We start from the raw sequence: 22,071 nt of genomic DNA, 5'->3' as shown, positions 1-22,071 counted from the left end.
GAAAAACATCTATATCTGCTTTATTGACTATGCCAAAGTCTTTGACTGTGTGGATGACAATAAACTGTGGAAGATTCTGAAAGAGATGGGAATTCCAGACCACCTGACCTGCCTCTTGAGAAATCTGTATGCAGGTCAGGAAGCAACAGTTAGAACTGGACATGGAACAACAGACTGGTTCCAAATAGGAAAAGGAGTACGTCAAGGCTGTGTATTATCACCCTGCTTATTTAACTTCTATGCAGAGTACATTATGAGAAACGCTGGGCGGGAAGAAGCACAAGCTGGAATCAAGATTGCCGGGAGAAATATCAATAACCTCAGATATGCAGATGACACCACCCTTATGGCAGAAAGTGAAGAGGAACTAAAAAGCCTCTTGATGAAAGTGAAAGTGGAGAGTGAAAAAGTTGGCTTAAAGCTCAACAGTCAGAAAACAAAGATCATGGCATCTGGTCCCATCACTTCATGGGAAATAGATGGGGAAACAGTGGAAACAGTGTCAGACTTTATTTTGGGGAGCTCCAAAATCACTGCAGATGGTGACTGCAGCCATGAAATTAAAAGACGCTTACTCCTTGGAAGAAAGGTTATGACCAACCTAGATAGCATATTGAAAAGCAGAGATATTACTTTGCCAACAAAGGTCCGTCTAGTCAAGGCTATGGTTTTTCCTGTGGTCATGTATGGATGTGAGAGTTGGACTGTGAAGAAAGCTGAGCGCTGAAGAATTGATGCTTTTGAACTGTGGTGTTGGAGAAGAATCTTGAGAGACCTTTGGACTGCAAGGAGATGCAACCAGTCCATTCTGAAGGAGATCAGCCCTGGGATTTCTTTGGAAGGAATGATGCTGAAGCTGAAACTCCAGTACTTTGGCCACCTCGTGTGAAGAGTTGACTCATTGGAAAAGACTGATGCTGGGAGGGATTAGGGGCAGGAGGAGAAGGGGACGACAGAGGATGAGATGGCTGGATGGCATCACGGACTCGATGGATGTGAGTCTGAGTGAACTCCGAGAGTTGGTTTTGGACAGTGAGGCCTGGCGTGCTGTGATTCATGGGGTTGCAAAGAGTTGGACACGACTGAGCAACTGAATGAACTGAAGGCATTATAAATTTCTGAAGAATTAAAAATCATTTGTCTTTGCTTTCCTCATTTGGATTATGTATTTGCCTGAAGTGAGTTTTAGTTACAGGGTGATATTTGTCTTGATTCACAGATGTGTTTTGAATGGTTTACAAAAGGGCAACATGATCTTGAGAGTGATGTTCAGCAGCAGCTCTTCAAGGAGAAAATTCTTAAATTGGAGTCATATGAAATCACTATGAATGGTAAGGAAAAACATTAAAATTGTTTTTCAGTTCTTTAAATTTTATTCTTTTCAGCCCACTGTGAGAAACAGCTTCACAGTTTGGTATATGCTTCTGGACTTGGCCTTATGCATATAAAGATACATCTATATAAACATGTTTATATAAACAAATGAACTTATTTTTACATGAATGGTATTTTTTAATTACACAGCCTAATAACTGTCAAACTGTTTTCATGAAATTAGTATAAAAAGGATTCATTTAAGGTAAAAAAGGTCCAAGTATAAAAATCCTCTTTTCAGTTGTTTATTTTAATTGAAATTTTTCTTCTTGATATGAATTTTACATGCCATAAAATTTATTTTTTTAAAGTGTGCACGAAGTGTTTTTTGTATGTTCACAATGTTGTTCAGCCTTCACCATTTTTCATCTCAGGACATTTTCATCACCGCGGAAGGAAACTAGGTAGTAGTCACACTGCGTTCTCCCCTTTCCACAGTTGCGCATCTGCTTGTTGTCCTTGTGGGTTACTCTGATCTGGACATTCTATATCAGTAGAATCTTGCAGTATGTCACCTTTTGTATTTGGCTTCTTGATCATGCTGAGACATAATGTGGTTAAGGTTCACCGAGGTTTTTGCACGTGTCAGAGCTTCATTACATATGACTGGATAACACTTCATTGAATGGATATAACACATTGTGTTTATCCATTCATCAATGGATAGGCATCTGGGTTATTACCACTTTTGGTTATTGTCAATAATGCTGCTGTAAATGTCCGTGTACAAGTTTTTATCTACCTAGGGGTGAAATTGCTATATGATATAATTAACATTTGAGGAATTGTCAATCTTTTTTGCAAAGTGGCTATACCATTTTATAATCCCACAGCAGTATATGAGGTTTTGATTTCTCTATATCTTCTCTAATAATTATAAACTGTCATTTTTATTTTAGCCATCCTAGTGGTTTTGAGATGGAATCTCATGGCCTTTAATATGCATTCCCCTGATGACTAAGGATATTCATGGGCTCTCTGGTCACTTATCCCCTTTGAAAAGATGTCTGTTAAAATCTTTCTCATCTTTAAATGGGGTTATTTGCCCATTTAGTTTTGAGTTTTAAGGGTTGCCTAATTGACTGTCTTGAGGATTTGTGCCTGTTTTGTTCTGAAAGTTTTATCGTTTTAGCTCTTGATATACTTTGTCTTTTCATTGATTATCTGTGGTACCAAGAGCACATGAATTTATCTGACATTGTATAATTTCAGGGTTTACCTTATTTAAGACTTTCTTTGAGAATGTGAATCTGTGTGACCACCGATTGAAAAGACAAGGAGCTCAGCTGGTAAGCAGCGTTGCTTTCAGACCTAGATAACTTGGGTCATCTAGTAGAACTTGATATTCAGCAAAGAAAAAGAAAACGTTCTAATTGAGAGAAGACATGAGGTCTTCTCTCTTCTTTAAAAAGAATGGGCTTCTTTAAAAAGAATGGGCTCCCCCTTGACTGCAGTCTCCTGCATCATTCAGAGAGCTCCTCAGAGTGTGAGGGCATTTCGCTTCCCATATAGGTGACTACTCAGATTCCTCTTTGGTTTTTGCTGATCTGAGAGAGCCAGTGGCCCCCTGTGGCTGGGTGAACACAGAGTAGGGATAGTTCTAGCCCAGCTTCTAACCTCTCAGATTCATGCAACAGTTCACAGGTACCTGAGAATATACCAAAATCTTCAGTTCTGGGGTCTTAGCAGCAAGGATTTGGGGGAAAATTTTTAAGAACAGACAAAGCAGGAAAATGAGAACGTATACAGCTTACATTTATATTTACGTCGAGTAGCTTTAAAAAGGCGAAAAATAACTCTTTTTCCAGATCTGTTTCATTCATGGCTTAACTTCCTAGAATTTTTACGAGATCTTGTAAGCCCTCGATCTTGCCATTTCTAACTGAGCTTTGAAAAGACCAGATTGAGCCCTGAGGATTAGTAACCACCTCTGGCTTGACTCTCCCCATCTGAGTAGAGCTGCAGCTTCAGTTTAGGATAACATCTGGAGAAAAATCTCCTTATCTGTCCCGATTCCGTAGAAGTTGCCCAGTGTTTCTGTTGTTGGCTGTTTTTTGTTTTGAAAAATTATTATATAAAACTGTTGTTTTATATACTAATGTTCTCAAGTGTAGCTTGGTTTTTGTAGCCTTAATTCATAGTGAACTGTGAGAGGTATGGAGTTACAGTGTAGCAGAAAATACTTGTATTTTTGTGACCTTGATGTGCTATATTTTTTTTTCTTTTGAACAGTATGTAGAAAAACTGGAATTGATAGGAATGGATTTCATTTGGAAAATAGCCATGGAATCACCTGATGAAGAAATTGCTAATGAGGCTATTCAGTTAATTATAAACTACAGTTACATTAATCTAAATCCTAGGTTAAAGAAGGTAAGTAAGGAGAAAAGGTGCTCATACACAAAATGTAATGTATTTTTAATTGATAAGTTGGTGTGCCTGAAAGTTGAGCTTCTTTATTTTGACGTTTTATCCTTAATAATGATTACAACTAAATAGTAGACTCATTAATTTCCATTTACCTCTTAACTTTTAGGATTCTGTATCATTACATAAGAAATTCATTGCTGATTGCTACACAAGATTAGAAGTGAGTAGCAAATTTTATTTAACCTTTTTTTGAAATAAATGCTTTGAGTTTTCTTCCATTTATAATTTTGTATTTTGAGATCATGTATAGTTCTGATATTTCTGGCTGGATCCCGTTGGAAGAATTTGCCAGCAGTATCGTATTGGCATAGGGAACAGGCATTTACCTTGATGCCCACAATATAGAAATAAATGTAACTTTATGGGAAATCATTCCTTCTCCCTCCACCATCTGCCTTCCCTGTTTCACCTACCCTGCCGCACCTCACTCCCCACCTCCTTTTGGGGTATAAAACTGTATTCTGTACAGTGTACATTTTAATAGATTCTTTTTCTCCTTTCTTGGTCCAGAAGTTTTATATACACACTTGCTTCTTTTCCCATCATTCCTCATGTGTCATTTCATTTATATCATAAATGCTGTTAAAAGCCACAGCAACACACTCAGTAGTAGGTGGCACTGGCTGTCTTTGTCCATTAGTAGCCTGTGACATAATACTATCTCATGTGTATTTCCAGTGCCTTATTTCTAGCATGATGGTTAGAGTATTAAGCATTCATCTTTTCATTCTTAATTTGTGCTTGTTGAAGTTTAATACCTAATAGTGTCCCAAAAGCATAAAATGCTACTGCCCTCAAATGTTAAAAAGTTAAATTTTCTGGTGATGAATATATGCTAGCGATGAATCTGTACAGGAGTTCCCAGGTTGTGACTTTCATCCAAATGCATGGTCATAAAAACACTTACAGTATTCAGGTACCCTAAATAAGGTGCTGTGTAAGAAGTAACACGTGTAGAACAGCCGTCCTCAATTGGAGACTATTGGCCTCCCAGGGGACATTTGGCGGTGTCTAGAGACTTCCTGGTTGCCACTATTTGGGTCCTGCTGGGTACCTGGTGGCCAGTGGGTGGTGAGTACAGGTCAGAAATGCCACTAAACGTCCTACAAAGTCCAAGACTGTCTTCCATGACGAAACACCTTCCAGCCCTAAATGTCAGCAGAGCTGACGCTGAGAAACCCTGATGTAGAATAATTTCTTGTTACATAGGCAGCCAGTTCAGCACTTGGTGGCCCCACTCTGACACACGCTGTGACCAGAGCAACGAAAATGCTGACAGCGACTGCCATGCCAACTGTAGCCACATCAGTCCAGTCTCCTTACAGGTAAGCACTTACAGAAGTCACAGCAAGCACCCAACACACGAAGACAGGTCAGCTGAAAAATAAAATTGGGATCTTTTTTCTTCCTTGGCGATCTCTCAGTTAATTGTTCATTTCCTCATTTTATTTGATGTATTTTTCAAATAAGTCATATCCTTGAAAATTATGTATTCCCTGTCATATATTTTATCATTTGATTCATTTTACTTTAACGCTGTGTAATATGAGTAGCCTACTCTTTATGATTGAACCAAGATATATTCTTTGTATGAAGAATAATTTTTTTCAGATTTGAAATATTTACTTAGACATAACTTTCTGAATAGACAAATCATGACACCAACAGTGTAAGCAAAATGAAGTGGCTTATGATGATTAATATTGTACATTATAAGATAGTCATAGTTAAAATTTATGTACTTAAATTTATTTTTCAAATAATTGTTAAAAGTTGGAATTGACATCTCTAAATCACATTGCTGTATTGAGTGTTTTCAGATGTTGTCAGTGAAACTTGAGTTAAGCATCTTCTGTACTTCTTTGGTATAGTAAGGAGAATAGGTGGATATTTAGAAAATTAAATTGAAGCAGCTAAACTACTTCTGTGGGATTTTAATGAGTCTTTCATTACTGGTGAGCAGCCCCAAATCAGTGATGCTCAGGTGCTCAAAAGAGCTCCCTCTGTGTCCCATTCTGCTGCCCTCCAGTGGTTGGTGCTGATAGAGTCTCTACTTCTGGAATCACTTTATGTGTGTATTTCTTTCTCTTTATTTACAGTTGGGGATGTTCCTTTTCTTTTTAAAGCCTTTAAAGCACTTTATAGCAAAGTGATTCAGTTATATATGTATACTTTTTTCTGTATTGTTTTCCATTATAGTTTATTATAAGATATTGAGTATAATTCCCTGTGCTAACCAACTCTTTTTAAAGTGAAGTTTCCAGTACTGCTAATCAACATGCCTGAGATTTAGAAATAGACCTATGTGAACTATTTAGACTTTCTGGAATATCAGGTGTTTGAGGGCACTTGGATCGTCAGTGTTAACACATGTCATGTTTAATAAAGTGTGGAGCTGTCACTGTACAAGCTGCTGAATATTGGAGTCCTCTTATTTCAAATGATATGTAAGATTCCTCAACTATGACCTAAAGAGACCTCAGGTCTCATTTTTAGAGTCTGAGAGCTCCGCACTTCCTTGCTATGTGTTTTCTGTTCCACAGATGATTATATCTCTTGATGTGTGTTGATTTAACTATTTTGAAAATCCTTGGGATACCATATTCTGTTATATGTTTTAACTATACAGGATAGTCACATAAACCAGATGAACACTTCGGGGTGGGGGGTCCTTTTTCTTCTGCCTCATTCTTGAGCTAATTAAACAGCAGTTCTCATTTGTGGCAAACTAAATGGTTTACATTTGTCTTCTAAATTTCAGACAGTTCAGAACTTTGTCAGTTCTGTGTGTTTACAGAATTATATGGCATATTTTAGTTGTAAGATTATGAGATTCAAACTCACTGATTGTTCATTCTTGGTGAATTGATAAACAAATAAGTCTGCAGACCCAGAAGAAGCGCAGGCCTTCTATTTGTGGAACAACTGTTTTAAAAAAAGAAAAGGACAGGAAAGGAAATGTGGGGCAGGGCCAGCTTCTCCACTGTTTCTCCATCTGTGTGTGACAGCTGTGACCCGCTTGAGCCATCTCCCCCTTGAGTAAAAGGGAAGTTTAGTTTTGCAGATTTTAGTGAGGGCTAAATGTGATTGTGGTTTTGGTTAAAGAGACTGAAATTGAGCTCATGTTAACAATTCAAGTATGTTCAAAAAAATTTTTTTAATTCATAGATCCACTAAACTGGTAATAATTGAACGATTACTGCTTCTGGCAGAACGTTACGTGATCACTATAGAGGTAAGCCTCTCTTCTTTGTAAAACAACTTTATCATGCTATAATTAGTCTGTTAGGAGTGTTTTTTTGTGACATTTAACTGTGGCACTGTCCTGTTTGTTTGACTTGCTGTGTCTTTTTCAAGGATTTTTACTCTGTTCCCCGAACTATTCTACCTCATGGTGCCTCATTCCATGGACATCTTTTAACTCTTAACGTTACTTATGAGTCTACCAAAGATACCTTCACTGTAGAGGTAGGTTTCCATTAAGTTCTGAAGCCATATTGTCTTGTTATTTTCATATGAACCTCATTGATTAAGATAGCAGCAAGAATGACTATTTTAAAAGTTGTTTAGTAAACAAATTTAGAATAAAGATCTGAAGTGAAAGGAAGTTGATAGGGTCTAAGCAGATACATAAGTACATGATATCAGGTGATAATGAGTGTTATAAAGATATAAGAAGAATACCACATGACATAGTTTAGAATGGACAGGGAAGGTCTCTGAGGTGGTCACATTTGAATGGAGAGTTGAATGAATTGACAGAGCAAGTTATTTCTGGGGAGGAGCTCTCCATACCAAGGGAGCAGCAGGTACAAAGGTCCTAAGGTGGGAGTCTGTTTGGTTTATTCAGTGGCAAGGAAAGTGGCTGGTGTGACTAGAGCACAGTGAGAAGGGGAAGAATGGAAGGCTCTGCAGTGGAAGGATTTGAAATTTGATTACATGCATGATGGGGAGTGACGTATGGAATAGGATGTTTAATTACTGCAGCGGGGAAGCCTCATGAGGGCAAGGGTTCTTGTCTTTGGGTTCTCTGCTATGTTCCCAGCTTCTGCAGCAGTGCCCAGTACATATAAGGTGCTCACTAGTAGCTGTTTAAATTAATCGATGAGCGAATTACAATATTGTTTCACTTCATTTTACAGGCTCACAGTAATGAAACTATAGGGAGTGTCCGGTGGAAGATAGCCAAGCAGTTGTGCTCTCCAGTGGACAGTATACAGATATTTACAAATGACAGTCTGGTAGGTGTAAATACACATTTTGTGTCACTTTAGTCTGTTGTCAATATTCTCCTCTCTTTTCCTTCTCAGTAGTAATTAAGAAACCACTTTCTGCAGCTGACAGTGAATAAAGATCAAAAGCTACTCCACCAGCTGGGCTTCTCTGATGAACAAATCCTCACAGTGAAGACTTCTGGCAGTGGGACACCATCTGGGAGCTCCGCAGATTCCTCAACCAGCTCCAGCAGCAGCAGCAGCGGGGTGTTCAGCTCATCATACGCCATGGAACAGGTATCCAGTGATAATCTTCAAGTGCAAAGCGAGAACTTAACCTCATGAAGTTTTGCCTTCAGCCCATACAGGCTTGGATGATTATGTCCTTTCCTAGTAAGTCCTGACTCTTCAGAACCATATCACAGAAATGCTGGGATTTAGTTGGGAGAAGGAGAAGGCAATGGCACCCCACTCCAGTACTCCTACCTGGAAAATCCCATGGATGGGGGAGCCTGGTAGGCTGCAGTCCATGGGGTCGCTGAGGGTTGGACATGACTGAACAACTTCACTTTGACTTCACTTTCATGCATTGGAGGAGGAAATGGCAACCCACTCCAGTGTTCTTGCCTGGAGAATCCCAGGGACGAGGGAGCCCGGTGGGCTGCCATCTATGGGGTCGCACAGAGTTGGACACGACTGAAGTGACTTAGCAGCAGCAGTAGCAGTTGGGAGAAGACTATGTCCTTTATCAGTCTTCTGAACCAGACTCTTGTGAGTCTGAGTGATTCTGCCTGGCCCCTGCTTGCTGCTGCTCTGTTACATCTCTCTTCATTGATTGTCCTCTGCTGGGTCATTACCATTAACAGTCAGATGTGCTGTTTATTTCTGCCGTCTTTTCACCCAAACTTCAGCTTCAGTTTGCCTCAGTTCTCTCTTTTTCAAATCAGCAAAGCTCCCTGAAAGAGTCTGGACTCTCTTTACCATCCCCTCTTGACTCCTCTTGAAGAGAGACTCCACATGTTTTGTCCACCTCTTAATCCTCATCTTCTTGACGTCTCAGCAGACTTGTTCCTTGTGATCATTTCCCCTTGAAATACTTTCTCCACTTGTCTCCCAGAACTCACCGGCCTCTCCATCCCTCTCTAGGTCTTCCTCTTTGGGCTCCTCTGCTGCTGCTGCTTTATCTTCCTGATCTGTATGCAGAGAAGTTCCCTGGCTCAGTCCTTTGACCTCTCCTCTGTCTACACTTATTTAGGAATCTTACTTAGGAATCTCATCCAATTTCAAAACTATATATATTACATATACATTGATAACACCCCAACTTTTATCTTTAGCTTGAAGTGTAGGTTGTTGTGTTAGTCACTCTGTCTAGTCCAACTCTTTGCCACCCCATGGACTGTAGCCCACCAGGCTCCTCTGTCCATGGGATTTTTCAGGCAAGAATTCTGGAGTGGGTTACCATTCCCTTCTCAAGGGCATCTTCCCAACCCAGGGATCAAACTCAAGTCTCCTACACTGCAGGCGAATTCTTTACCATCTCTACATGGAACCAACTACTCAACACAGCATCTCCTCTTAAATGTGTGATAGACACTCCATTCTAACTCTTGAAACTGAGCTGCTGCCCGCTTTCCCACCACCTGCTCCTTCCCCAAACCTCTTCATCCCACAGTCTTGTCCTGTTTCAGATAATGCCCATTTCATTCTTCTAGGGATTCGTGCCTGAATCTTGAGGTCCCTTCTTTCCCTTATACATCTATGTATCACCAAATCTTTGACTCTACCTTTAAAATACCTCTATATCTAGAAGCCAGCTACTCTCCTCTGCCTCCACAGCTTCCACACAGATCCAGGCAGCCATCACGCCCCACCCACCACCTGAGGGTAACCGTTTGTGCGTCTGGTCCCAGAGCTTCTGCCCTTATTCCAGTTCAGTCTCTCTGGTGCATAGCACCCAGCATCCCATGATCTTTTTACAGACCAGTCAGATTATGCCACTCCTCAGTTCAGAGGCTTCAGCACCTCCCACCTCACTTAGTGTTCTCCCCTGAGGTCTTCCCCCAGGACCCACCCTCCCTCTCACCGTTCCAGCTGCAGTGGCCTCGATGTTGGTCCTCAGACATAGCAGGGCCTGTGCACTTGTTCTTCCCCAATACCCAGGCATTTTCTCTGCTGATACCCAGGTTCTTTCTCACTTCCTCCTGCTCTCACTCAACTGTAGCCTTCTTGGCGATCCCATCTAAACTTTCAGTCTGTTCCTACTCCTGCATGGCTCATTTCCCTTCCCTGCTTTATTTCCATCTCAACATACTATATAAAATATTCATTTTGTTTAATGTCCCTATTTCTCTCCCCAGTGAAATGTAAGCTCTGTGAGAGCAGACCTCTGAATGTTTTGCTCAGTACTGTATTTCCAGCACCTAAAACAATAGTGAAACATAATAGGTAGTCAGTATTTCTTGAATGATTTTATGAATCATTCAAGGTTTTTTGTACCTTCTCTGTGGCAGGAACTGAGCTCAGCACCAGGGGTACAAAACTGAAAAAAGACATTCTGCTCTTTATGCATTTACAGTCTACAAAGTAAGATAGTAACCAGCTCTCATGTGAAGTAAAAGTATTTAAGTAATGGAGAGGATTATTATATATAGCTCTTTCATTTAATAACTTATGTAAGATTGTTGTGTGGCTGTCTCTTTAAAACTTAGAGAGCATAGTCTTGCTATAGATACCACTGAAGCTTACAGGGTTAATGTTAATATTGTGATGTTTCTTAAAAACTAACTATACTTACATGTGAAAGTGAGAGTCACTCAGTCATGTCCAACTCTTTGCAACCCCATGGACTGCCCAGTCCATGGAATTCTCTAGGCCAGAATACTGGAGTGGGTAGCCTTTCCTTTCTCCAGGGGATCTTCCCAACCCAGGGATCAAACCCAGGTCTCCCACATTGCAGGCAGATTCTTTACCAGCTGAGCCACAAGGGAAGCCCAAGAATTCTGGAATGGGTAGCCTATCCCTTCTCCAGCGTATCTTCCCGACCCAGGAATCAAACCGGGGTCTCCTGCATTGCAGGCGTATTCTTCATGTAGTGAGAATTTAAGAATGAAATCTCACTCAGAGCATTATTAAGACAGTTTATCAATAGCAGAAGTGATGTACATAGCATCTTCAAGTTTAACATTTTTATATTTCATCATTGTTGTTCAGTCGCTAAGTTTTGTCAGGTTCTTTGCAACCCCGTAAACTGCAACACGTCAGGCTTCCCTGTCCTTCACTATCTCCCTGAGTTTGCGCAAACTCATGTCCACTAGGTCAATGATGCCATCCAACCATCTCATATCTGTCGCCCACTTCTCCTGCCTTCAATCTTTCCAGCATCAGGGGCTTTTCCAGTGAGTCAGCTCTTCACATCAGGTGGCCAGAGTATTTATTAGAGCTTCAGCTTTGGTGCTAGTCCTTCCAATTTAGGGTTGATTTCCTTTAGTATTGACTGGTTTGATCTCGTTGCAGTCCAAGGGACTCTCAAGAGTCTTCTCCAGCACCACAATTAAAAAGCATCAGTTCTTCGGTACTCAGCCTTCTTTATGGTACAACTCTCAACATCAGTATGTGACTACTGGAAAAACTATGGCTTTGACTAGATGGACCTTTGTTGGCAAAGTGATGTCTCTGCTTTTGAATACACTGTCTAGGTTTGTTATAGGTACTGTTCCAAGGAGCAAGTGTCTTTTATCACTTGATGTCTCTTAATTTTGTGGCTGCAGTCACCTTCTGCAGTGATTTTGGAGCATAAAAAAATGAAATCTGACACTGTTTTCACATTTTCCCCATTTATTTGCCATGAAGTGATAGGACTGGATGCCATGATCTTCATTTTTTGAATGCTGAGTTTTAAGCCAGCTTTTTCACTCTCCTCTCTCACCTTCATCAGGAGGCTCTTTAGTTCCTCTTTATTTTCTGCCATTAAAATGGTATCATCTGCATATCTGAGGTTGTTGGTATTTCTCCCAGCAATCTTAACTGCAGCTTGTGATTCATCCAGCCCAGCGTTTCACATGATATACTCTGCATATAAGTTAAATAAGCAGAATGACAATATACAGCTGTGACGTACTCCTTTCCCAATTTGGAACCAGTCCATTTTTCCGTGTCTAGTTCTGTTTCCTCTTGTCCTGCCTACAGGTTTCTCAAGGGGGCAGGTCAGGTGGTGTGGTATTCCCATCTCATTAACAGTATTCCAGTTTGTTATGATCCACACGGTCAAAGGCTTTATCATAGTCAATGAAGCAGAAGTAGATGTGGTTTTTTTTTGGAATTCCCTTGCCTTTTCTGTGATCCAGCATATGTTGGCAACTTGATCTCAGGTTCCTGCTTTTTTTAAATCCAGCTTGTACTTCTGGAAATTCTCGATTCTCATACTGCTGAAGCCTAAGCTTGAAGAATTTTGAGCATATCTTGCTGGCATTTTAAATGTGTACAATTGTACAGTAATTTGAACATTCTTTGGCATTGCCTTTCTTTGGGATTAGAATAAAAACTAACCTTTTCCAGTCCTGTGGCCACTGCTGAGTTTTCCAAATTTTCTGGCATAATGAGTATAGCACTTTAGCAGCAGCATCTTTCAGGATTTGAAATAGCTCAGCTGGAATTCCATCACCTCCACTAGCTTGGTTTTTTGTAATGCTTCTTAAGGCCCACTTGACTTCACACTCCAGGATGTCTGGCTCTAGGCGAGTGACCACACCATCGTGGTTATCTGGGTCATTAAGAGGTTTTTGAACAGTTCTTCCATTCTTGCCACCTTTTCTTAATCTCTTCTACTTCTGTTAGGTTCTTTCTGTTTTTGTCCTTTATTGAGCCCATCTTTGCATGAAATGTCCCCTTGGTATCTCCAGTTTTCTTAAAGAGATCTCTGGTCTTTCCCATTCTATTGTTTTCCTCTATTTCTTTGCATTGTTCACTTGAGAAGGCTCTCTTACCTTTCCTTGCTCTTCTCTGGAACTCTGCATTCAGTTGGGTTTATCTCTCCCCATCTCCTTTACCTTTCGCGTCTCTTTTCCCATCTGTTTGTAAGGCCTCCTCAGATAAGCACTTTGCCTTCTTACGTTTCCTTTCCTTGGGGATGGTTTTGGTCACCACCTCCTGTACAGTGTTACACATTACAGGCAGATTCTTTACCAGCTGAGCCACAAGGGAAGCCCGAGAATTCTGGAATGGGTAGCCTATTCTCCAGCAGATCTTCCTGACCCAGGAATTAAACCGAGGTCTCCTGCGTTCCAGCCATATTCTTCATGTAGTAAGAATTTAAGAATGAAATCCTACTCAGAGCAGTATTAAGACAGAGAAGTCAAAGTGAAAGTCACTCAGTCGTGTCCAATCCTTTGCAGCCTTACGGACTGTAGGCCACCAGGCTCCTCTGTCCGTGGTATTCTCCAGGCAAGAATACTGGAGTGGTTGGCCGTTCCCTTTTCCAGAGGATCTTCCAACCCAGCGGTTGAATTTGCATCTCCTGCATTGCAGGCAGATTCTTTACCACTGTACCGCCATGGAATCCCCAAGTTTTACAGTAGCCAGTCTTTCAGAACCAGTCATTTTATTGTTTGTACCTTTGATTAGAAAAGAAGAAAATTCTTTTGTGAGTTTGTATCTCTGTTTTGCTTTTTCCCTCAGGAGAAATCCCTCCCTGGTGTGGTGATGGCACTTGTGTGTAATGTATTCGACATGCTTTACCAGCTGGCCAATCTGGAGGAGCCAAGGTAAATAGAAATGTTTGTGAAGCTTGCAAGAGAGCAAGCTATTAAAGTTAGGGAACCAAATAAATGTTCTCTTAATATGTATATCACTTCACATCCCCTGCTACATTTGACTGTTTTTAATTTGAAACTGTGGCTCTTAAGAAAAAAAAATTCACATTTGAAAAATTTCAGGATAACTCTACGAGTACGAAAGCTTCTGCTCTTGATACCTACTGATCCAGCCATTCAGGAAGCCCTTGATCAACTTGATTCTTTAGGAAGAAAGGTATGAGTATCTTGGATAGTTATTTAACAGGCATGGAAATTTTATATCATGATTCAGTAAAAATGCAACATAGCATCACATAAAGGTCATATGATACCATCTTTCCCATAACAGATTTTTTTCTTTAGAAAAATACTGTTGCTCTAAATGGAAATCTGAACTTCATAATGACTTTTAAATTATCTATAGCCAATAATAACATCAAACTTTAGAACTGCAAGAACCTTTAATGTCATCTACTTCTGCCGCCTTCATGTTTTATATGAGGAAACCTAAACCCAGAGTAATGAAGTGTCTCATCTAGGGTCAGACTCTCATTCTCATTCAACTGTGATGTTTTTCTTCTGTCATGATGCCTCTCTGAGTGTGATTGTTGCATATGTTTGAGTTGCTTGCATAAATGAGTTATCACTTAATTTTTTCACAGTTGGTATTTAAAGTTCCTTTTGTTTAATTTTTAGAATCTTGTTCCTTAAGAGTTTATACTAAAAATGTTTTATTTATAATATTGTTTAATTGTATTTTCAGAATAAATTCATTTAGAACAAAGTTGTTAAAACTAAGCTATGAACTTTGTATTTCAGTGATTATTATTTAGATCAGGTCAGAACCTTATCACATATACATTATTTATTAATTTGAGGGAGAAGAGAACTAATGTAATTGTAAACTCTATTATTAGAACTAACCCCCCAAAATTCTCAAAACTACTACTCTGCAATCTTATAATTTAATTATCAGAGTTCAGTAGTACAAATTTTAAAAACCTGGAAATAAATTAGGATGGCCTTGCTAGTGTTGCTTAGAATACAATCCCAGAGGCATTCCTATAGAATGGAATGCTGTAGACCACTTACGGTCTGTGTGATGGAGTTCAGTGCTTCGTTAATAATTGAAGAGTGATGTGGCTTTCAGGTTAATTTTTTTAGAAAATGTCGATGATTTGAGTATATTAAAGTGGAAAATAATATTATAATATATAGTGATAATGTTTCTCCTTCATCTGTGTCCTTTTTCATTATTTTAAACTTAGAAAACATTGCTGTCTGAAACAAGTTCTCAGTCTTCAAAGTCTCCATCCCTGTCTTCTAAGCAGCAGCATCAGCCAAGCGCCAGTTCAATTTTAGAAAGTCTGTTTCGATCTTTCGCTCCAGGAATGTCCACCTTCAGAGTGCTCTACAACTTAGAAGTAAGAAAGCTTATTTTTAAAATTTAATTTTAATAGATTCATTTTGGTGTGAAAATTCATGCTTTCAGATGTCAGAAATAAGTAAATAGACTATAAATTGAAGTGTTTTATTGTTTTCGACTTTGAAAATGCTCTTTTTTCCCCCAACTTATACCTGTGTGCATTGTTATACTTGTAAAATAGCATGTAAATAAATAATTAGGAAGCCTAGTATATAAAAATGTGTAATTAACTTCCTCTGGAAGTTTTGCAAGTGTTTATAATGTCAGTTATTAATCTTCAGCCTTGTTACTAAATGCATCCTAACTTTTTAAAAAAGCTGTTGCAATTTGTTGCCATTAATGAAGCTTTATAAGTAGTTTCTCAGGAAACACATTTAACGTTATTATTTTAGGGTTTTTTTAGAAAGCTATTTTATTAAAAAGCAAAAGAATATTTTTGTTGCCCTCCTTCCTAACAGTAGCTTTAAATTAGTAGATTCAGTTCAGTAAACTTTACTAATTATTTAGTGTCTACAAATCATTGTGGTAGTTTTAACTACCACAGAGTTGAAAAGATGTGATAATTGCTCCAGGTTCTTATGAGTAAGACCTAGGAGAGGCTGGATAGGCCGAGTCCTGGAATCAGAACCGTAGCAAAGCACTGTGGAGGTGGAAACTGCCCTGCTCTTAGAAAGTGATGGGCCAGACCCTCAGGGCACAGAAAGTTCTAGGGAATATAAAGCCCTGAATGATTTTGTTTTACCTTAAATTGTTCTGTTTAGTTAGTTGTTTATTAAGGAATCCAGATCAGTGCCTGAGCAACCTTAATTATCAAATTACCATTTATCTTCAGTAGGTTTTGAATCACAACAAAGGTCACAATTGGCAAGAAGGTACCTACTCAGGCATGATTTCAACGTTTTATTTCATCTGACAGTCTAATTTGGAGTATAAAGTCATATTCACTCATGTTTGTGCTTAACTCATTATTTATGTTTGTATGGCAGAGCTGTGATAATGTTTCTTAGTTGCCTTAAAATAATTGTTCCTGTGTAAATGTTTGTTGGGTCCAAAAGGAAAAAATATTTAGCGTGTATTTTAAAAATAAAGTATGACCTCATTTCTTGTGAACATTTAAAAATACATACAGTATTCCAAAACAGAAAATAACCTAGAAATTCTTGGCTAATTCAGTCTTATAAAATTTGTATCTTGCATTGCTGCCACATTTGTTATCTGCTTTTGAATGATTGTCTCAGAAAGTTAAGGTATAAATCTTAACACCCACATTTGAGAGCACCCTGAAAAGCACAATGACCCAGCAGTGGGTCTGGTTTGTTATCAGCTACTTAGATTGCATTATCTTAGAGCCAAAGGACTGTATAAATCATCCCCAGTCTTATTTTAGAACTTCAGATTAACTGGGAATTCCTCTGATAGGTTGCCTTTTGCTCTATAAAAAATGTAGAAACCATAACACCCCCAAAGCATTCTTTTTACTGTTACCTGAAAGGTTAATGTCCTTGCATTTCGATCTTTAACTTATGTTTGGCTTCTAGGGAAATTCAGAGTGGATATTCCAAGTACCCATTCCTTTGGGAAAACCTTTCACCCTCACTAAATTGCTGTCCATTAAGCATGGGGAGTGTGTGCCTGTGTCTGTCAACACTTAGAAAGGGTTAGGATAGCAGAAGGTTCCCATTCTCCTGAATGATGGTTGTGATCTGAAGCTGGCAAACCAGTTTCCCAAAGGGCAACTTAGGAAGAAAGCATCTTTAGACAAAAATATCACATTAAGAATCTAAGCTCCTAAAATTACTAATAAGTTCATAGAAGCAGATTTTTTTTTAATAAAGAAAGGATCTTGAATTACATCTAGATTAAAACCTTGGGAAAACTGAGGCTATGAGCTTTAAAAAATTTAAGTCGTAACTAAATAAGCAGTTGTTTCCTGGGCACTTGTCTTGTGCCAGTGCTTATACTAAGCACCTTAAGTTTGTGCTATCTTACTTACAAACAATACTCTGAGAAAGGTAATTATTGTCCTCATTTACCCAATGAGAATACTGAGGCAAAAGGGAAAATTACGTATGTGAGATCTGCCGACTAGTCGGTGGTAAAACTAGGATGTGAGCTAAATTTGTAGTCTCATACTACAGGTTGATTATTTATGTGAAAATAGTTTCCTTTAGGTGGACACTACAGTGTCGTAAAAAGGGCATGGATGTTAGAGTGAGACCCATCTAGACTCAAATTCTAACTGTGTGACCACAGGTGGGAGGTCACATAACCTCTCAGGTCTCAGTCTTTCCCTGTAGAATAAAATACCTATGCCTTACAGAGCGAGATTAAGAGACAGAGCAAATTAAGTACTTCATCTTATGCGTAGTACCTGGTAGACAGTTGCTGAGTAAATAGGAGTTCGAATCATTATCAGGAAACTCATCCAGTATTTATAATAAATGGACTGTTATAAAATTTCGGTTTATATACTTTTTTTAGAACATATCCGCATAACACATAATGTTACCTGCTCTTAGGCAGGTCTGGAGCCTGAGACATTCACATTTGCTGGTTTCATGAAAGAGGAGCATACTAGCTCTCTAAAAACAGGAAGATTTTTCATGCTAAGTAAATGGAACTGTTTGTGAAACATCAGCCTCCTTATACTACTGGAGGTAGAAAGAGCAGCAGTTCAAGAGATTCTGACTCAAGGTGTCTGATTGCTTTACTTGGTTAAAGGAATAATTTCTACTGGAAATGTTGGGATGATTAATTATGCTTTATCTCTTTTCCAAGGTTCTAAGCTCCAAACTCATGCCAACAGCTGATGATGACATGGCAAGAAATTGTGCAAAATCATTTTGTGAGAACTTCCTCAAAGCAGGAGGTTTGAGGTTAGAGTTTCAATATTGTATTATAGGAATTGCAGAAAATGAATAGAGTTATCTTAGTTAATTTCTCCTCCCAGGCCTTATTTATGCCTACAAGACGTGATTTGAAGTATTATAGGAGTTGTAATAAGAAGGAATGATGTTTCTGTCTTTAGAATATTTTTAAATATTTTAATGACTTTTGATTATTTGGAAAACTGACAGAAGCATGTGTCTTTCCCCTTTGGTGGTAGGGGAAATTCTCAAGAGGAGAGGAGACTGTGCTGTTTCTGGTCACTCCCACATCAGTTTGAGATAAGGTGGATCTGATTCTTAGTAATCTATGTTGTGCAAGGCATTAGCACTGGGGGAAGATATTATCCCTGCCTTTGAGAGCCTCAGGGTTTAACAAAGAATAACAAATGGTTATTGCAGGTATTGAAACAGAGGCTTATAAAAGGTGCTTTGTGGGATGAAGTGGGGAAGAAAGCAGTGGTTAAAATGGTAAGATTTGCTTGGGGTAATACCCCACTCCAGTACTCTTGCCTGGAAAATCCCATGGATGGAGGAGCCTGGTAGGCTGCAGTCCATGGGGTCGCTAAGGGTCAGACACAACTGAGCGACTTCACTTTCACTTTTCACTTTCATGCATTGGAGAAGGAAATGGCAGCCCACTCCAGTACTCTTGCCTGGAGAATCCCAGGGACGGAGGAGCCTGGTAGGCTGCAGTCCATGGGGTCGCTGAAGGTCGGACGCGACTGAGCGACTTCACTTTCACTTTCCCAGAAAGTGACATCTGAGCTGGAAACAGATGAGTCACCATTCTCTAGGTAATTAAGCGGGGAAGGACATTCTCAGCCAGAGGAGAGGTGGGGATGAGGGAAAGCATGGAAGCCCGGGACTGTCTTGGGAACTACAGTTGCCTGGTGAGACTAGAGCAAAGGACAAAGGAGAAAGATTGTGAATAGGGGGTCATACTGAGGAATTTCAGCATTACCTTGTAAAAACAGGAGGTGTCTAAGCCAGGAGTTAGCTAGAACAGTTACTCTGACTGCAGTAGAAACGGTGAATGCAGGTGGAAGAGACTGGAGGCAGGGAGGACTGTAAGAACTGTTGCAGTGCTCCAGAGAGGCAATGACAGCTTCTAAATTTGGGACAGTGGTAGAGGGACCTTTTTAAGATGAAGTAGAAAAGTCTTTATGATTAGATGCAAGATTGTTGTTGCTGTTTAGTCTCTAAGTCACGTCCAGCTTTTGCGACTCCTTGGACTGTAGCTCACCAGGCTCCTCTGGCCATAGGATTTCCCAGGCAATAATATACTGGAGTGGGTTGCCATTTCCTTCTCCAGGGAATCTTCCCAATGCAGGGATCAAACCTGTGTCTTCTGCATTGGCAGGTGGATTCTTTACCACTGAACCACCTGGGAAGCACAGATATAGAGGAGGAAACATTTTTTAAATGGCCCTATGATTTCTAGTTTGGAAGAATGAGTGAATGATAACTCTTGAGTCCATATGGGGAATGAAGATAAGATGGAGGAAACTGGGAAAGTCAAGAGAAGTGAGTTTGATTGTGCAAAAGATCTCTGTGAGTCACATGAAGGGGATGGTTTGGACATGATGCTTTTGAGAGAAGTGGAGAATGGCACTGGATGTTGAAGGAGGCATCGTGTATAAGGAAAGAAAGCCTTGCAGCCTGAGACCCTGGCAAGTGAAAGGCTGGGAAGCAGAATCAGTAAGTGGAAATCTCTACCGTACGAGTGAGAGAAAAGGAGGTGACCGAAGTTTGAAGGATAGGATAACTGAAGAGAAAGTTTGCTTTTCCATTTTACCTTGGAGAAGCCTTGGTTCTCATTGTGAGCTGACTAAAGGCCAATGAAAAAGAAAAGAATAAAGATAAAGGGGGGCAATCAACCAGTGGGGCTAAATTCCACTGCAGTTGGAAGATATGTTCCATAAAGTAGGCCTGCTGTCTCCTTCAGGAAAGAAAAGAGTGAAAACCAGCTTGAATTTTGAGCAGAGGGTAATTGAAGGAATTCTGTTAGAGGCCTTTAGGGAAGAGAGCTTGGGTGAGACCTTGCAGAGATCAAGGGGACTAGAAACAGAAGTGGAAATAGAGGGTGAAAACTCATTTCAGATCACTCAGCCAATTACAGAGCTATGCTAACAAAGGCATTTTAATTCTGGCTTATTTCTGAATGTCACTGTACATGCTAGGCATCATTCTGAGTACTAGAAACAGAGCAGTGCACTGATAAAACAATAATCCATGTCCTTGTGAAGATGATAGTCTAGAAGGGAAGACAATAAAGAAGTAAAAGTATGTCAGGTGGCGATAAAAGCTATTGAGCAAAATAAGACAAAGAAGAGCGGGTGGTTAGGGAAGGTTGGTAGGGGGAGGGTTTGTTCAATGGAGTGATCAGAGAAGACTTCACTTCTTGGGGGGATATTTTACAAAGACCCGAAGGAGGTAAGGGGGCAAGATCTGGAGATGCCGGGGAAAGCTGTCCAGAGGAGCATCCAACGCGAGCCCCTGTGAGGGTCGACCTGGTGTCTGTAAAGCCAGCAGGGGGCTAGTGTGATTGGGGCTGAGTGAGGGGAAAAGGGTAGGGGGCGTGAGGCTACAGAGATACCAGAGGTCAAGGTATGCAGGATTTTACAGGCTACTGTGAAGGAAATTGGAAACCATGGGAGGATTTTGTCCCGAGGAATCCCATGGTAGCCTCCATTTTTAAGGGATCATTCTGGTTGATCTTTTGAGAATAGATTTTGGAGGTGAAGCTTCAAGAGTAGAAGCAAGAAGAAGAGTTGGGGAGCTTTTACAGCAATGTAGGTGATAGTAGATGTGAAAAACAAGCTTTGGAGAATACAGCAATTCTGGATATACTTTTGAATTGATAGCTCTTCTAATACCAAGATAGCAGTTGATTGAGGAACTTATACAAGTTAGTGAGAAGGAAAGCTGTCCAAACACTCTGTATTGGTTATCTTTTTGGCTAAGAAAGGAGTCTGATTTTAATTCTGAACCAGGAAGGTTATATGTACCATAAGAAATTGTTGTGATAGGAATCTGTGTGATCCATTTATATGTAAGGATCATGTAAGAATTTTAAGTAATTGATAAGCATTAAACTACTTATATGGAGAGCTTCCCTAGTGGCTTAGACGGTAAAGCATCTGCCTGCAATGTGGGAGACCCGGGTTCAGTTCCTGGGTCGGGAAGATCCCCTGGAGAAGGAAATGGCAATCCACTCCAGCACTCTTGCCTGGAAAATCCCATAGACAGAGGAGCCTGATAGGGTACAGTCCATGGGGTCGCAAAGAGTCGGATATGACTGAGCGACTTCACTTTCACTTTCAAACTACTTATAGAAAATTGCCTGTGGAAGAAACAGAAGTCTTAAATATCCTGCCTTTTCTTTTTTCTTTTTTTTTTTTTGAAGTTTGGTTGTAAATGTCATGCAGAGGGATTCCATTCCATCAGAAGTAGACTATGAAACAAGGCAGGGCGTTTATTCCATCTGTCTACAACTGGCAAGGTACGTAAATCTATTGATTACTCTCAGATGGCTATTCTTGACTCTTTCTTCCAGATCCCATCCTTTAAACATAGTATGAAATGACCTTGGCTTAGCCTAGCTTATTTCCTTTTAAGATTTTTACTCGTGGGACAGACATTGCCAACCTTACTGGATGAAGACCTCACCAAAGACGGCATAGAAGCACTTTCTTCTCGCCCATTCCGAAATGTCAGCCGGCAGACGAGCAGGCAAATGTCCTTATGTGGCACCCCAGAGAAGTCATCCTACCGACAGGTATCAGTGTCTGACCGGTCTTCCATCAGAGTTGAGGAGATCATTCCTGCTGCACGAGTCGCAATACAAGTAAGTGACCTGTGTTTGTTCAAGAAGGCCCAAGGGCCTCCTTTACAGAAGCCACCGCTGGTGGGGAGGGCCTATGCAGATATAAAAATTATTGATGTGA

General features: G+C 40.0%; 1 protein-coding gene across 4 annotated transcripts in view; it reads left to right on the top strand.

Annotated features, from left to right (window-relative positions):
- USP24 (ubiquitin specific peptidase 24) overlaps nucleotides 1-22,071 on the top strand; it is a 173,484-nt gene that overhangs the window by 82,034 nt on the left and 69,379 nt on the right. For all 4 annotated transcript variants that reach the window (XM_069592612.1, XM_069592594.1, XM_069592616.1 and 1 more), the window contains 15 exons: nucleotides 1,220-1,331; nucleotides 2,587-2,663; nucleotides 3,607-3,747; nucleotides 3,911-3,964; nucleotides 5,014-5,129; nucleotides 6,973-7,039; nucleotides 7,162-7,272; nucleotides 7,947-8,045; nucleotides 8,142-8,315; nucleotides 13,695-13,780; nucleotides 13,952-14,045; nucleotides 15,079-15,234; nucleotides 18,015-18,112; nucleotides 21,531-21,626; nucleotides 21,743-21,971. In XM_069592612.1, coding sequence (XP_069448713.1) covers nucleotides 1,220-1,331; nucleotides 2,587-2,663; nucleotides 3,607-3,747; nucleotides 3,911-3,964; nucleotides 5,014-5,129; nucleotides 6,973-7,039; nucleotides 7,162-7,272; nucleotides 7,947-8,045; nucleotides 8,142-8,315; nucleotides 13,695-13,780; nucleotides 13,952-14,045; nucleotides 15,079-15,234; nucleotides 18,015-18,112; nucleotides 21,531-21,626; nucleotides 21,743-21,971 — 1,710 coding nt within the window. The remainder of the gene's footprint in view (nucleotides 1-1,219; nucleotides 1,332-2,586; nucleotides 2,664-3,606; nucleotides 3,748-3,910; nucleotides 3,965-5,013; nucleotides 5,130-6,972; nucleotides 7,040-7,161; nucleotides 7,273-7,946; nucleotides 8,046-8,141; nucleotides 8,316-13,694; nucleotides 13,781-13,951; nucleotides 14,046-15,078; nucleotides 15,235-18,014; nucleotides 18,113-21,530; nucleotides 21,627-21,742; nucleotides 21,972-22,071) is intronic.

Source organism: Ovis canadensis, chromosome 1, assembly GCF_042477335.2.
Source record: "Ovis canadensis isolate MfBH-ARS-UI-01 breed Bighorn chromosome 1, ARS-UI_OviCan_v2, whole genome shotgun sequence".
NCBI classification, from domain to species: Eukaryota; Metazoa; Chordata; class Mammalia; order Artiodactyla; family Bovidae; genus Ovis; species Ovis canadensis.
The sequence above is the reverse complement of the archived record's forward strand: the minus strand, read 5'-3'. Positions and strand labels throughout refer to the sequence as shown.